General features: G+C 42.1%; 1 protein-coding gene across 6 annotated transcripts in view; it reads left to right on the top strand.

The window, feature by feature from the left end:
- Positions 1 to 15787, top strand: part of TBC1D30 (TBC1 domain family member 30) — a 104452-nt gene that overhangs the window by 51678 nt on the left and 36987 nt on the right. For 4 of the 6 annotated variants that reach the window (XM_061416593.1, XM_061416594.1, XM_061416592.1 and 1 more), the window contains 2 exons: positions 13180 to 13241; positions 13771 to 13836. In XM_061416593.1, the coding sequence (XP_061272577.1) occupies positions 13180 to 13241; positions 13771 to 13836 (128 nt within the window). Of the gene's footprint in view, positions 1 to 9254; positions 10100 to 13179; positions 13242 to 13770; positions 13837 to 15787 lie in introns of those variants that run through there. The other 2 variants (XM_061416595.1, XM_061416596.1) reach the window with 2 other exon arrangements.

Raw genomic sequence — 15787 nt, 5'->3', positions numbered from 1 at the left:
AACTTTCCTAAAATGGACTGTGGTACTTATTTTCAAGCATTAGGAAGATTTAAAGTTTAGAGAAGCCAGAGGTAACTTTATTTAGACATAATCTATTCCCTCCTTGGGAGCTGGTGTATGTGATTGATGCTGGCGTTAGGCCAGAGTGACATACCGCCCTGTGACACTCTGTGGCAGGCTGGGACAAAAGACAGTGGCAATTAAAGTGTCAGTGCTGCTATATTACGTACATGAGTATACTAGGCCACACCTGTATTGCTTCTAGAACAGAAGAGCACTTGGGAAGTATATTTAGTAAAAGTGTCTGCTTCCTTAGGAGTTTTTCTCTGTTACCAAAACTTTACATTGACTTGCAAAACTGGAACACATAGATGACTGTTTTTAAGACTATACTGGTGAATTCCTGTGTCTGTGGAGGTAAAGATAAAAGTGAGTATCAGTCACCAGACTTGCTACCCTTTAGAATGCTGAGGCCTATATTGACTGACATACAATAAAATTCCTCTTACCCCCAAGTCTCTGTCACCCGTATAATTCAGGAGACATGTGTTTTCCTTTTAATGTAGTTCCTAATGTGATTTTCAGTTCCTTTCTAATGCCTGTCCTGGCCTCTCAGACAATGAGAATAAAAATATAAAGACAATGTAAGATTTTTTGTAAATACATAAAAATTCAGTTTGTTCAGGCTCCTCTTTTTAAGTCAAGAAAATATAATGATACATTTAAAAAATATCCTTAATGAGGATTGAAGCCTCATTAAGCCTTTTTTTTTGCTTAAATGTCAGTTTATCTGAAACTATAATAATCCAAGCTGTATTCTCTAAGCATTATAGTTGGTCAGTATTTATACTGGATGGAGGAATTCTTAGAAAGTAATAGACTCTGAATATCCATTCAGTTGGCCTCAGAGAATCGTAGTGTTGGAAGCTGTCTTACTGATGATAATAGTTGAACCTCATCTCATTTTAAGTGTCCTTTCACAGCACTCCTGACTGCTGGGCTTGCAGTCTTTGCCTGGGAACTCCAAAGAAAGGGCATTATGATCTCCTGAGGCTACCATTTACTACAGTTAGAGTGTCCTTAAATTCTGATGTATGCCTCTCTGCAACCCCATTTAGCGGTTCTGATTTTGCACTTTGATGTGAACATGAATATATAGTCAATATTCCTTCCCCTGAGTGAGGGTATGAGGGTAGGATTGCTAAAGGGGAGCATCTGGTGAGGACCTCAGTGGGGTGTTCTAGCCAGCCAGACTTTCCCTGTAGGTCAGGTCTTGGGCCTGTTGTGCAGACTTCTGGGTAGACTGTGAACAGGGCTATTTTATTTAACCTTTATTTTGTACAGTTGTCAACAAACAACTGAGGAGAACACCCCAGTGCAAAGGTATTGAGTGACTGCTTTTCATCACTACAGTGTTAGAGTCTTGACTTTCATTATGCGACCCCATTCTCACAATTACTCGAGGGTAAGTATCATTAATTCCAAAGAGGAGAAACTGAAACCCAGAAATTAAGTAACTTGCCCAAGGACATAGAGCTAGTAAGTATGGGCATTGGCATTCTAATCTTGGTCTCTCTCCTGCATCATCAAGATCTTCCTTTTATTTTATTTTTTATTAAATTTATTTACTTTAAATTGAAGGATAATTGCTTTACAGAATTGTGTTGGTTTCTGCCAAACATCAACATGAGCCAGCCATAGGTATACATATGTCCCCCCCGCCCTAGGACCTTTCTGACGCACCATGTTGCCTCCTGGAGGCCTTACCAGGTGCAGCTTTCACGGGTTTCCTCATCAGTTCACGTTTTGATTCTTCTCTTCTGAATGAATCCAGCTGGGAAGTCTAAGTTTCCCAGGACAGCTAAGTCAACATTCATATTAATTCAGCTCTCCTCTTTTTGATACCTCTATAGCATTACCAGGAGAAGGCAATGGTACCCCACTCTAGTACTCTTGCCTGGAAAATCCCATGGACGGAGGAGCCTGGTGGGCTGCAGTCCATGGGATCGTGAAGAGTTGGACACGACTGAGCAACTTCACTTTCACTTTTATGCATTGGAGAAGGAAGTGGCAACCCACTCCAATGTTCTTGCCTGGAGAATCCCAGGGACGGCAGAGCCTGGTGGGCTGCCGTCTATGGGATTGCACAGAGTTGGACACGATTGAAGTGACTTAGCAGGATAGCATTACCATCAAAGTTAAGCATGTTGTTTTTAAAGCATATTATTTCCTTTTTTCTCTCTAGGAACATATATTTCTAAGCCAAACTAATACACATCAATAGGTATGGGAAACCTCTCCTTTCATATCCCTCAACTGGATCAAAAAGAATCTCAGAATAGTTTAGTTTAAAGGTTGGGAAATCTTAACTAAATAGTCCAGTTGTGACCAGGTTGAACCACGATTTCATCTTCTAAAGTGATTGGTCAGAGTTCTACTCTCGATGTGCAAATAAAAGGCTGAATATCACAATTATGAGAAGAGCAGAGATGAGCTTTGTCCTTAGCCTGCTTTCAGGTGAAATTTAATAGTTCAATAAAATGAAGCCCTGGGAAGACACTGGAATGTCTGATACTTAGGAAGAGTAGAGATAATGGTATCTCTCCAAGTACTGCAAAGTAATTAATTTTTAATTGAATTATAGGGGATGTATAATATTATATAAGTTACAGATGTACAACATGCTGCTACATTGCTTCAGTTGTGTCTGACTCTGTGCGACCCCACAGATGGCAGCCCACCAGGCTCCACCGTCCCTGGGATTCTCCAGGCAAGAACACTGGAGTGGGTTGCCATTTCCTTCTCCAATGCATGAAAGTGAAAAGTGAAAGTGAAGTCGCTCAGTCATGTCTGACTCTTCATGACCCCATGGACTGCAGCCTACCAGGCTCTTCCATCCTTGGGATTTTCCAGGCAAGAGTACTGGAGTGGGATGCCATTGCCTTCTCCGATGTACAACATAGTGGTTCACAATTTTTAAAGGTTATATTCCACTTGTATTTATTATATTTGCTATAAGCATGCTCCCTGACTTTGCACTGTACTATAAAGCTAGAGCAACCAAAACAGTATGGTGCTGGGAAAACTGGGCATGTAAAAAAGTGAAATTAGAACATCATATACATTGTCTAACATCATATACAAAAATAAAATGGATTGAAGACCTAAATATAGGACTGGATACCATAAAACTCCTAGGGGAAAACATAGGCAGAACATTCTTCAACAAAAATCATAGCAATATATATATTTTTTTGCAAAGTATTTGAAATAAACCTTTCACACTGTCCTGTTACTACCTGTTTTGTCTGTCCCTCAGTAAATTTAAGCTTCTTGAAGGTAGAGAACATACTGAATTCAAACTTTTATTTCCCAGAGGCCACAGCACAATGCCTTTCCACAGCAATTGAGGAATAACTTTTCACTAATGAATGAATGAATAACAGAAATTAAAGATGTCTTATGTGGTCAACATAAACCTTCCTTAAGTGGTGTTGAATCAGTTTTTTTGTTATTATTTTTAAAAATTATTTATTTATTTTTTGCTGCACTAGATTTTCATTGCTGTGCTTGGGCTTTCTCTAGGTGTGAGTTGGGGCTACTCTCTGTTGCAGTGCATGGGCTTCTCATTGCAGTGGCCTCTCTTGTGGAGCAGGGACTCTAGGCACGTGGGTTTCAGTAGCTGCAGCACATGGACTCAGTATTTGTGGCCCACAGGCCCAGCTGCTCCACGACATTCAGGATCCTCCTGGACCAGGGATCGAACCTGTGTCCCCTGCCTTAGCAGGTGGACTCCCAACCACTGGACCACTGAGGAAGTCCCTCAATTTCCATTCTTTTGAGGCAAGAAAATACTTTCTAGAAAATAGAAAATTTTGGGTTAGCTATGCATCTGAAGTTATGCGGACCTGGCTGCAGGGTTTTATACGTATTTCCAGAATGGTACTCTGAAATAGGGCTTCACTCTAGCTAGAAATTAAATTTTTATATAAGTTTTGAATTTGAAACCTTCTGGTTTGTAAATAAAACTGGTTAGCCTTAAAATACTTCATCCAAGATATTCGCGCATGCTTGGGGTAAATGTTAGGTGTGCTTTTGTCTTGGAAAATATCTGATTAAAAGCATGATTCTGAGAAAGCATAAGCAGGGACCATTGGGACGTAGAAGATGGTGCTGAGTGTGATTTGGTGTTGAAATTTCAAAGCTTCTCTGTTCCACGTGCAATAGAATTCTATCTCTGAGATAAACAAAATAGAAAAGCTGCACCTAATTGTCTTCAAGGATGCCTGTATTTAAGTAGAGACATAGGTTTTATGACTAAGAGAAACCATTCAAAAAGAAAACAAAGTGGTCCAGTATATCATGCGATGTGTCAGATAATTGTAAGGTTCTTCCTTTCCTCTCTGTCTCTCTCATGAGGGAAAATGTTTATGACGATGTCTCCATGAGCTCACAGTTGTGTGGGCTCCTTCCTGGGTAATGAGTTGAAGGAGCTATTTATTAAGGCCCTACTTTTAGTTCGGTCTGAGGAAAGAACTTACGGGACTGGTCACAGTTTACGGTCCCTTTAGGAGATATGACTTTTCCTATTTAGGAGTTGCTCACGGACCTGCAGAAGTTGTGGGGAGAGCAGAGAGAGGAGACTTTATGCCACCAGGCTGTGTGTGTGTGTGCATGCTCAGTTGTGTCCGACTCTTTGCAACCCCATGAACTGTAGCTTGCCATGCTCCTCTGTCCATGGGATTTCCCAGGTAAAAATACTGGAGGGGGTTGCCATTTCCTACTCCTGGGCATCTTCCCAACCTAGGAATCAAACCTGCGTCTCCTGCATTGGTAGGTGGGTTCTTCACAACTGTGCCATCTGGGAAGCCCGTGCCATCTGGGAAGCCCGTGCCACCTGGGAAGCCCGTGCCACCAGACCACCACCCTTTTCATTAGCACAAATGCAAAGACATACCAGACTTCCCAGGTGGCTCAGTGATAAAGAATCTGCCTGCAACACAGGAAATGCTGGTTGGATCCCTGGTACGGGAAGATCCTCTGGAAAAGGAAATGGCAACCCACTCCGGTATTCTTACCTAGGAAATCTCATAGACAGAGATGCCTGGCGGGCTACAGTCCATGGGGTCACAAAAGGGTCAGACACAACTTAGCAACTAAACAACAACAACAGAAGACATAATATCTCCTGCCTGAGGAAGGACAGCGCTGGGCCTGGTGTCTGGAACATCTCTTCTAACTCTCAAACACTTGTGAGCTTGAGCGCAGCTGCCAGAGAGAAATGAAGCTGGGAGGATGAATTCAAGTCACCTCCCCAGAGTGGGTCAACTCCCTTTGCTTTCTCTCTCTTTGCTTCAGGTTTTCAGAGCTTTTTCTCTTGATAATTGTCACTACTTGCTCTGTTCAGTCCCCAAAGATAAACACATAGGCCCTTTTTCTTTTAAGATTTACCTGTTAAAAATAGCAGCATTAGGAAATCACAGAAACCCCGGACCTGATTGCCTTCTGGAAGCCCCGGGGGACTTGGCTTTTATTTCTTAAAAATGTTGGACTTGCTTTTCCTGCTAACTTGTCTCCTTTCTCCATTAAAGGAGTCATCTGCTCTCAAGAAAGCTTCACTGCCAGCATGTAGGCCTGGAGATGCACAACTATCTGAGTGATCCCTACTTTCTTGTTTTGGCCTGGAGCTTGCATCTCTGGGGATATACTATGGGTATTGGACTCTGAGACGTTCAGAGTATTTCCTCAAGTGCTCATTTTCTTTGGCAAGCCAGTAACAGATTCTCATCTGATGTGACGTTTTTGGTTTTCTTAAATTCAGCTTTAATCATAACTGCTCTGGACTATGCCAAAGGCTGATTTGCCCAAACGTGAATTCACAGATATTATTTGATTAGGAAAAATCACTCAGTTAGTGAAGGGTGATGGTAAGTTGGCTTTGGGTGGAAATCTCACCAGCTAAGATCCTCCAGCTGAATTCATGCTGGCATTGTTTCCTCTACGAGTTGACTTCAGATGACATCTTTATCTTTTGCTTTTGGAAAACAATATTCCAGACACGAATAAGAAACTATGAGTCATACAATAAATATAATGCTAGGCTTGTGCTGTGACTGTTTTTAGAGCATTGTATTTTAGTGCTTAATTATCTGTTTACTACAAAAGTTGGCAGTCTTGGCTTTCCTCTCCCATGTAAACAAAATAATATTATTTAATTCCTTCATTATGTATTGCTTTAATAGTAGAAACTCTTAAATTTTTGTGTGTGTGTGTCAACTTCTGTGTAGTTTAGAATGAGAAATTTTCAAGAAAGTTTTTTTTTTTTAAGAGTCAGCTTTTCCTTGTAATAAATCTAAGTGCAATAAGATTTTGATCTTGAAGGTAAACAAGCCCCTGTCACTAACAGTAAGAGAAAATGCTGTAACTGAAGAATTTCAGAGAAAAACCTTTTTGTCAGCCATGACATATCTGGCAGTCTGAGGTCTATACTCGAGCTTCAGCAGCCTAGAGATATGATTTTTTCAATTCACTGAGAGTTGAGTGAATTCAGGAATATTGACTGCGGTTAACTGGTCAGTGTATTCTCTCCTCAGTGTCAAAGCCTCTACATAAGCCAAATGCAATTAAAAGTTTGCTTGGTGAATGTGGAGTCTGAGCCAAAGGGTGTGGGATGGTTTGAGTGGTGGATGTCAGCCAGGCCTAGACGTCCTCTCTAGCCTGGAGCCAGTGTTGTAGAGCAGCGTCCATTTCTCCTCTTGGTTGGTGAGGCTGTCTTTCCTGCTGGCCCAGTGCTAAAACCTGAGCATGAGTAGCCTTTCGTGTTGAGAACATAAACCCTCTGTGGTTTGAGCAGATGAGACTTCTGGAAAACCAGACCATGTGTCCACTTTCCAGCTGGATTTTCTTTCTCCTTCCAGTTTTCTTCCTTTAACTATGGGTGTTCAATACCATCTTCACCCAGGGGTTTGTGTTGCCCTCTAAAAAACTGGCTAACGTCAAACATCAGATGGGCTTCCCTGATGGCTCAGTGGTAAAGAATTTGCCTGCAGTGCAGGAGGCACAGGTTCAGTCCCTGGGTTTGGAAGATCCTCTGGAGAAGGAAATGGCAACCCACTCCAAAATGCTTGCCTGGAGAATCCCATGGACAGAGGAGCCTGGCGGGCCACAGTCCATGGGGTTGCAAAGAGTCAGACACGACTGAGGGACTGAGCACGAATAGTTGATTTACAATGTTGTGCTAGTTTCTGGTGTATAACAAAGTAATTCATTTATATATATATATATATATATATACACACACACACACACACACACTTTTCATATTGTTTTCCATTACGGTTTATTATAGAATATTGAATATAGTTCCCCATGCTATACAGATGTACCCTGTTGTTTATTTTGTATACAGTGGTTTGTATTTGCTCATCCTAAGCTCCCAGTTTATCCCTCTTCCACCCCCTTTCTCTTTTGGAAACCGTTTGTTTTCTGTGTCTGTGAGTCCGTTTCTGTTTTGTAAATAAGTTCGTTTGTGTCATGTTTTGGATCCCTGGTCTTAGTGATATCATATGGTATTTTTCTTTTTCTGACTTACTTCCCTTGTGGCTCAGCTGGTAAAGAATCTGCTTGCGATGCGAGAGACCTGGGTTCGATCCCTGGGTTGGGAAGATCCCCTGGAGAAGAGAAAGGCTACCCACTCCAGTATAGTGGGTAGTCCATGGGGTCGCAAAGAGTGGGACACAACTGAGCGACTTACTTCACTTCACTTCTGACTTACTTCACTTAGTATGATGATATCTAGGTCCATCTATGTTGCTGTAAAAGAATGGTATTTCATTCTCTTTATGGCTGAGTAGTATTCCATTCTGTATATATACCACATCTTTTTTAATCCATTCATCTGTCCATTAGCAACCATTGTTTTTGATGTTCAAAGTGTTCCAAATAGGCCGATAGTGTCCTGTTTGTGTGGCTCTCATGTCTTTTTGACATGACTCAGTTAGTCTTGAAGCACCTCCTTTCTTCCTTTGTTCATCAAGATGTTTCTAAAGGAACCCTGATTCCTTTTAGTGGGGAATGAGTTTTAGAGACCAAATTCTGGGTGCTAGGGTTATTCAGTGATGCTGGGTGGCTCTTAGTTCTAAACCTATTCAGTGGCTTTATATGTATTTTTGAAAAGAAAAAAGACGAGTTCATACATTATTTCCATTTAAGATACACTGTTGCAGGATTAAAAAACTTAATTTCTTTGCACACTTTTATTTTTTGTTAGATTGAAAACACCTTGGTTCCTTTTGACATGAACATCATTTATTTAGGTTATTCTATAGTGTACATAAGAATTTTTAAAAACCAATATTTTTAATAACAATAATGCTACAGAATGACATTTAAGATTTCTTTGTAGTTCTATTTGCTCTTAAAAGGTATACCACCATTCTACAAGCATAATACTATACTCTAAAGCAACCTATTTTTTTCTGTGTTCTTCTGCCATCAAAAGGATATTGAGTTAGGTTCATGTGTTTCTATTCATTTGTAAATTTTAGAGTTTCCTTTTTGTTTGATTTATTAATATTATTACTATAATGAATTAATACTATTAATAACCATTAATAATATTAATATTATTCCAGAGTCCAAACTACATAAGGTACATCCAGAGAAATGTTTTCTATTCCTCTCTCTTCTACATTGTTCTCTTCCATATAAATACTATTTAGTTTTTTTTTAATCCATCTGTTGTAACTTTTCTAAATATATATACAAATACCTTTGTATTTCCCTCCACATCCTTTCCTTTCTTATGACTCATTCATCTTTATGATTAATATCCATTGGAGAATGTTGGAATGTCCTAGTTTATGAATGACTTAAAAACAGCAGTAATTATCACTAGTAGTTCTGACTACTGAAGTCTCTGGCTGGTGAGATGGAGGAGCCACTTTAAAAATCCCTGCTTTTAAGCTTCCTTGGTGGCTCAGAGGTTAAAGCGTCTGCCTGCAATGAGGGAGGCCTCGGTTTGATCCCTGGGTCGGGAAGATCCCCTGGAGAAGGAAATGGCAACCCACTCCAGTATCCTTGCCTGGAGAATCCCATGGACTGAGGAGCCTGGTGGGCTACAGTCCACACGGTCACAAAGAGTCGAACACGACTGAGCGACTTCACTTTCACTTTTAAGTGGAACAGTTTTATTTTTAATTCCACTTCCATAAGAAACAGCCATTATTATAACAATATTATATATTTAATATATAATTAACATACAACATATATTAATAATATTAATATATAATACTACTACTAATGATAATACTTTTAACGTGCTTCCCATGCCCCTCTAAGATGCTGGGAAAGAGTTTAACACAATTTGGGATGAAGCTGGTGCTTCACCATCTACCAGCTACTCGCTGGTGTTCTGCACCTGAGATTTGCTCCCTTTGATGCTCCCTCCAGCGTCTCAGATCTTGGGAGAAACACGGAGATCTCTGTCACTGCCCCTGGTCTCGCCGTTGCTTATCCGCCCGCGCCCAGGCTGGGGGTGCTCCGCGGCTCCCCCACTCAGGTGCCGGGAGCCTGCCAGGCGTTGGGGAGCTAAAGCTGCCCCGCCTGCGCACGGTGATGCCGGGATTGGGGGCGGGGGCGCCGCCTTCGTCTAGCAGCACTCGATCGCTCCCGCCCTCCTCCCCGCCCCAAGCCCTCTCCAAGCCTCAGCCCGGCTGGCTCCGCACTGCAGATGCCTGCCTGCCGCTCCACTCTCAGCGACTCCCACGGTGCTCCGCGGGTCCCTCGATCCCCGAGCATTCTCCCTGCTTCCCAGGGACCCTCGACTAAGCGAGCTCACCAAGCCCCCAGCTCGCGCCAAGCCGCTGCGCCAGTGGAGCGGCGGGAACCCAGGCGGAGCGCGGGATCCCAGGGCGCTCTCGGATGCGGCAGGACAAGCTGACCGGCTCCCTGAGACGTGGAGGGAGATGCCTGAAGCGGCAGGGTGGTGGTGGCGGCGGCGGCGGTGGCGGCGTGGGCACCATCCTGAGCAATGTGCTCAAGAAGCGCAGCTGCATTTCTCGGACCGCGCCCCGGCTGCTCTGCACCCTGGAGCCGGGTGAGGACCTGGGGCGGCAGAAGGGAGCACTGGAGAGTAGCTTGGCGCTCACCTCGCTGATATCTCTGCCTTAGCTGGGACTCCGCTAGGCCCGGGATCACCCGCCGGTCGGCGGGTGCTGGGTGCCGCGGCTGGGCGCAGGCGGGGCTGGGTCGGCCTTGGGTAGGGAAAGCGAGGACCCAGGCCTGGCCGGGGCAGCGGCCTCCCTAGGCGCGGAGGAGGCTGCTCCCGCCGGCTGCCCTCGCGCCCCCACCCCGCGGCCTGTGAGTGGTCCAGCCCTGGCTTGTGCCCGGAGCTGCTGGCTGTTGGTGCGCTCGGCTAAGTGCTGGCAGCTGCCTGGGCTGTCAGAGGCCGCGCAACCAATTGTGCTTCGGACTCAAAAGAAGCCACACCTTAAAGGAGGTGTGGGAGGCGGAGAAAGGCACAGGTTTGATACTTGGGGTCGGAGGGAAAGGAAGTGACCGCGAAGGAAAAAAAATCGGGTGCATTTTCTTGAGCGTCCCTGCTTCGTGGGTGCCGGGATCATATCACCGGGAGCCTCCGGGTGGAGAGCAGGCAGGAAATACTCCTGCAAAGTAGAGATCCTTTCTGTAGGTAAAGACCGAAGGAGCTGCCTGTGTTAGGCTAGGCCCTTTCTGCTGTCAGCCTGTGTTTACACATCCCTACATCTCCAGGCTGCATAACTCCGAGCCTGCTGCATCACCCGGCATTCCTCCCTGGGGGTTTTATGAGCCCAGCCCTGGTGTGCTCAGGCCCCTGGGCATAAGGCTTCGTGGTTAGGAGTGGCCGCAGAGGGAGCCGGCTGTGCCCGGACCCGTGCTTAGCGCCCACTTGTCCCCAGGGTGGCACCAGCTGGCTTCCAGGTGGGTTTGTCCTCCCCTGAACCCCCTCCCTGCCCCCTCCCCCCTCCCCCCTCTCCCTGTGCCTTTGGGGACCTGCTATCCTGAGGCTGCAGAGAGAATCAAGGCACTGAGCCCCAAAGGGTGGAACGCGTCACTGCCTTTCCGAACCTTGTGGTTTCTTTGTTTTTCTCCCCAAGGAAGTGTCTAGTTGCAAAAACTGTAGTAGTTGTTCAGTCTTTCTTTAGCCTTAGAAAAACAAACAAACAAAAAAAAACCTCTTTCCCACGTTAAAAGTGTTTTGTGTTCCTGAATCCGAAATATCCAGTGATTACCAGATGAAACACAAACCTCCTCTTCCTTATTCAGTTAGAAGAAAAGAGGTAGAAATGACCTGATTTCAGCTTTTACGTGCAGGCGGCGAATGATCAATTCCAGTGAAATCCTGTGACTCATTTTTGATCGTGAGAAAATAGTTGTGATTTTGACTAACCCCAGCCGGGTGTCAGCTCAGCAAGGCGATTGGCACGATGCCCAGCAGGTACTTCTGATAAAGTCAAGGGAGCATATTCGGTCGTACATGCAGGGAATCCAAGGATTTTAGATCGGTTGAGATAAGAGCATGGGACCGAATTTCCTGGTCTTTGTTATGTTAGAAAGCAAACGCCATACTAAAAACGCTTCTATTCAGCACCCTGCATCTGGACAGCAACCTCACCAAGAGGTTTTATCTTGTCTTAAAATCATGGCTCCAGCTGGAGGCACTCTTATCGCCCGTTGTATCATTGCACAGTGAGGCAAGACTTCATTTAAATCATCTCACAGTAATGAGAATCCATCAAGATACATAATATACCTTCAAAGAAGAAAATCTTATCTATCCAGACACTGTATGCTTTTGGCTGGGAAGCTCTGAAAATAATTATAAGGGCACTGATTATAAAGCTTGACTTTAGAAATCTAGGACCGAACTCTTGTATACATAGTACTCTTCTAGGACTCCAAGAAGGGCATCTTCATACTGTCATGGGCTTGGGTAAATCAGACACATCTCTTTTCAGCTTATATGCTTTGACTCCATATATGCTTTTAAAAAGACATGTCTACTTTATCATTAGACTTTTACAAATTCTAAAGTATGTTCTTATCTACATACCAGATTCTAAAGAAAGATTGTTCCCTAAGTACTGGAAGTTGTGGAGAGGTTTCAGTATGCTTAATCTGCTGTTCAACATCTTAGAAGCAAAAATGTCATCATAAATGACAATTGTAAATTGTAAAACAATGCTATTGATAATTTTTGGTGTATCTTGGTCCTTGAATTATTAAGTTTAAAATGGGCTTAAAATGTCAAGAATACATAACATTTTCAGGTTTAGTTACATTATTTTTGATATCATTTAAGTGGGAATAAAAATTGTCATGTAATTTTATCTCAATAATAAAAAAGTCCAATATGAATATAGCATATAGTCTTTACACATTTTCCTCTTTATTTTCTTCTATTCTGTAGATTTGAGATTTGAGTCAAAGAAGTTTATCTAAGGTTGTAGATAACTTGGAATTGGGGTTCAGTTATATTCTTAGCTTGTAATCTAAATATACAAACATATCTTTAATGAATAAGTCTATCATGACAGAATTTTAAAATATGGATTATTCCACAAGTGGGAAGGCAATGACATTATTTTTTTTATACCTTTTGATATTTCACTGAATTTTCCTTAATAGATTAGCCAATGCAACTGTCTTAAAAAAACAAATTCTGTAAATAAAGAATTCTCTTCCCATGTTTCATAAATATTAATTATACTGTACTAAGTGATTTACAGTTAATCATTGCAATAACTAACTGAGATAGGCTTTATCCTCATTTTAAGGATGGAGAATTGAAACTCAGGCTGAATAATTTGTTTGACTGTAGGAACCAAAGCTGAATGCAAGTCTGTATGACTGCAAGCCCATGTGTCACTTTTTGTTTTTGCACAGCACCAGACAGCTGTGGAACCACCATTCTATGGATAAGTTCCATTCTATTATCATAGGATGTGTTTCTATTTTAATAATTAATATTCTTTTTCTTTTAACAAAATTGACAATTAACAAGATTGTAATCTAGTAAAAAACAAGTGTTTTAAAAATTTTATGATGACCCAGTAGTATGAGGTTAATTTTTACTTTTATTTTTGATATAGTGTATTTTCTCCCTAAATAATTGTTATTTATGTCTTTTTATTTTAGGAGTTGACACAAAGTTGAAGTTCACTCTTGAGCCATCTTTAGGTCAAAATGGTTTTCAGCAGGTAATTTTATTTTTAGTTTCAAGAATACCTTTATTTGGGGGTAACTACAAGGTACACTGAGATACATTCTCAAAGTGGGAAGATTAGCATGTGCTTGGATATGCATAAGATGAGTCAGTTTTTAAAATTATGGATGAAATAACTTGTGAAGCTCTAAGTGGCCTGGATTTATACTTGCAGTGAAAAATTTTGTACTTTCTTTTAATGGTTTAAGTGTAGGAAAAAAATTGAAAAACCAACTGCTGTTATTCTGAATCTATAACACATGTTTTGATTTCTCAACCAGAGCTTTCCCTTGTGTGCATGTGTTGCAAGTGGATAACAGGTGTGTTAAGGGGGCCTAAGTGGAGGAGCTTGGGGCAGTCACGGCCCTTAGACCAGACAAACCTGGCTGAAGGAAGCTTGGAATGTTTACCCCAGTGTTCCGTATAAATATTATATTCTACAAATGTCAAGATGGAAAAAAGGTTGAAAAGTGCTTAACCAGGTCAATATTATCACTTTGACAGTGTTTCTTCTTTATTTCTAGTGGTATGATGCTCTAAAGGCAGTTGCCAGACTATCAACAGGAATACCAAAGGAATGGAGGAGAAAGGTGAGGAGGATTTGTATGGCTAAAATGCAAAAGGACCATCACTCTGTCTCTCTTTAAAGTGTCTGGAATGTCAAAAAGAATATTCTAGATTTAGTAATTTGAAATCTGTCCCTCTTCATTATTCATTAATTCAGTAAGTATTTATTGATTATTCTGTGCCAGGTACTTTCTGTAGGTACTGGGGATACAGAAGTGGGAAAAAAAACCCAACAGACCAAAATTTTTATCCTTGTAGAGTTTATTATGAATATAATATAAAGTATTTCAGATGATGCCAAGTGCCATGTGTAAAAATAAAGCAAAGAAAGAAGTAAGGAGAGTGTAGGGGAATGGAGATAAGGAGGTAGCATTTTAAATGGCAAGGTTACATTTGAATAGGGCCCTTAAAGCAGTGAGCAGGTGGCCACGTAGCTACCTGGTGGAGGAGTACTCCAAACAGAAAACACCCGCAGGTGAGAGCATCTCAGGAGTATCCAAGCAGAAGTAAGAGGCCAGGGTGGCTGAAGCACAGAGGACAAAGGGGAAAGCAGTGGGGGGTGGGTCGTAGAGGTAATGTGATGACCTTGGGGGAATGGCAGATCCTGTAGGACCTTACAAGCCATAGGAGGACTTTTGCCCAGTGTGAGATGAGAAGCGTTGGAAAGTTTTAAGAAGGGGAATACCATGGTATGACTTATATTTTAAATGCACCATTCTGACCGCTAACTTGAGAAAGTGAGGGACAAGGGCAACAGCAGAGAGAGAGCAGTGAGACAGTGCACTAAGTCGTGTCCGACTCTTGCAACCCCATGGACTGTAGACTGCCAGGCTCCTCTGTCTATGGGATTCTCCAAGCAAGAATACTGGAATGGGTTGCTATTTCCTTCTCCAGGGGATCTTCCCGACCCAGGAATCGAACCCAGGTCTTCAGCATTGCAGACAGATTCTCTACTGACTTGGGTGGAGGGGGTGTAAGAACAAGAGAGCAGTAGGAAACTTGCAATAATTCAGGCAGGAGTTGATCAGGGTTTTGGTAGTGGAGATGGAGAGAAGGGATAAGATTCTAGATGTATTTTGAAGGCTGAGTTGACTTGAATTCCTATTAGATTGAATATAAACTGTAAGAGCAGTGTCATCAGAAACTTCAGGATTGACTTGAGCTTCTGAAAGGGAAGTGTTACTGTTTTACCAGAGGGGACGAGCATGTGTGTGTGTGTGTGTGTGTGTGTGTGTGTGTATCTATGTAGTTGGGGGTGACGGTTGGTTAGATGATTGGTTTTGGATATGTTAAGGTTATGATGCCTGTTGGATATCTAAATTGAAGATATCAAGTGTATATTTGCACATACGATTGTGATGCTTAAGAGAGAGGTCTGGCTAGAGATATTAATCAGTCTTAGTCCTGCTAAGTCATGTTCAAAAGTCAAAACTGGACAGTTGATAGTTGTTGACCTGTTGATAGTCAAAATGTCAACTATTTATTTGTAAACTTAGTTTCTCCCCCTTTTAAAAAATCTTTATTGAAGTATAGTTGATTTACAATGTTGTATTAATTTCCACTGTACAGCAGAGTGATTCAGTTATATATTTCTTTTTCATATTCTTTTCCACTATGGTTTATCAGGGAATATTGAGTTGCCTTGTCTAGAATAATGAGTATAGGTCCCTGGGCTACACAGTAGGACCTTGTTGTTTATCCATTCTACTTATAGTAGTTTGCATCTGCTAATCCCAGACTTCTTATCCATCCTTGCCCCTCCCCCATTTGGCAACCACAATTCCCATTTCTTTTTTAAAACTTAATTTTTTTATATATTGGAGTAAAATTGATTTATAATGCTGTATTAGCTTCATGTGTACAGCAAAGTGATTCAGTTGTACACATACATATATCCATTCCATTTCAGATTCTCTTTCCATATAGGTCACCACAGAATATTGAGTAGAGTTCCCTGTGCTGTACAGTTGGTCC

This window comes from Bos javanicus, chromosome 5 (genome assembly GCF_032452875.1).
Source record: "Bos javanicus breed banteng chromosome 5, ARS-OSU_banteng_1.0, whole genome shotgun sequence".
NCBI classification, from domain to species: domain Eukaryota; kingdom Metazoa; phylum Chordata; class Mammalia; order Artiodactyla; family Bovidae; genus Bos; species Bos javanicus.
Note: the sequence above shows the minus strand (reverse complement) of the source record. Positions and strands in the feature narration are given on the sequence as shown.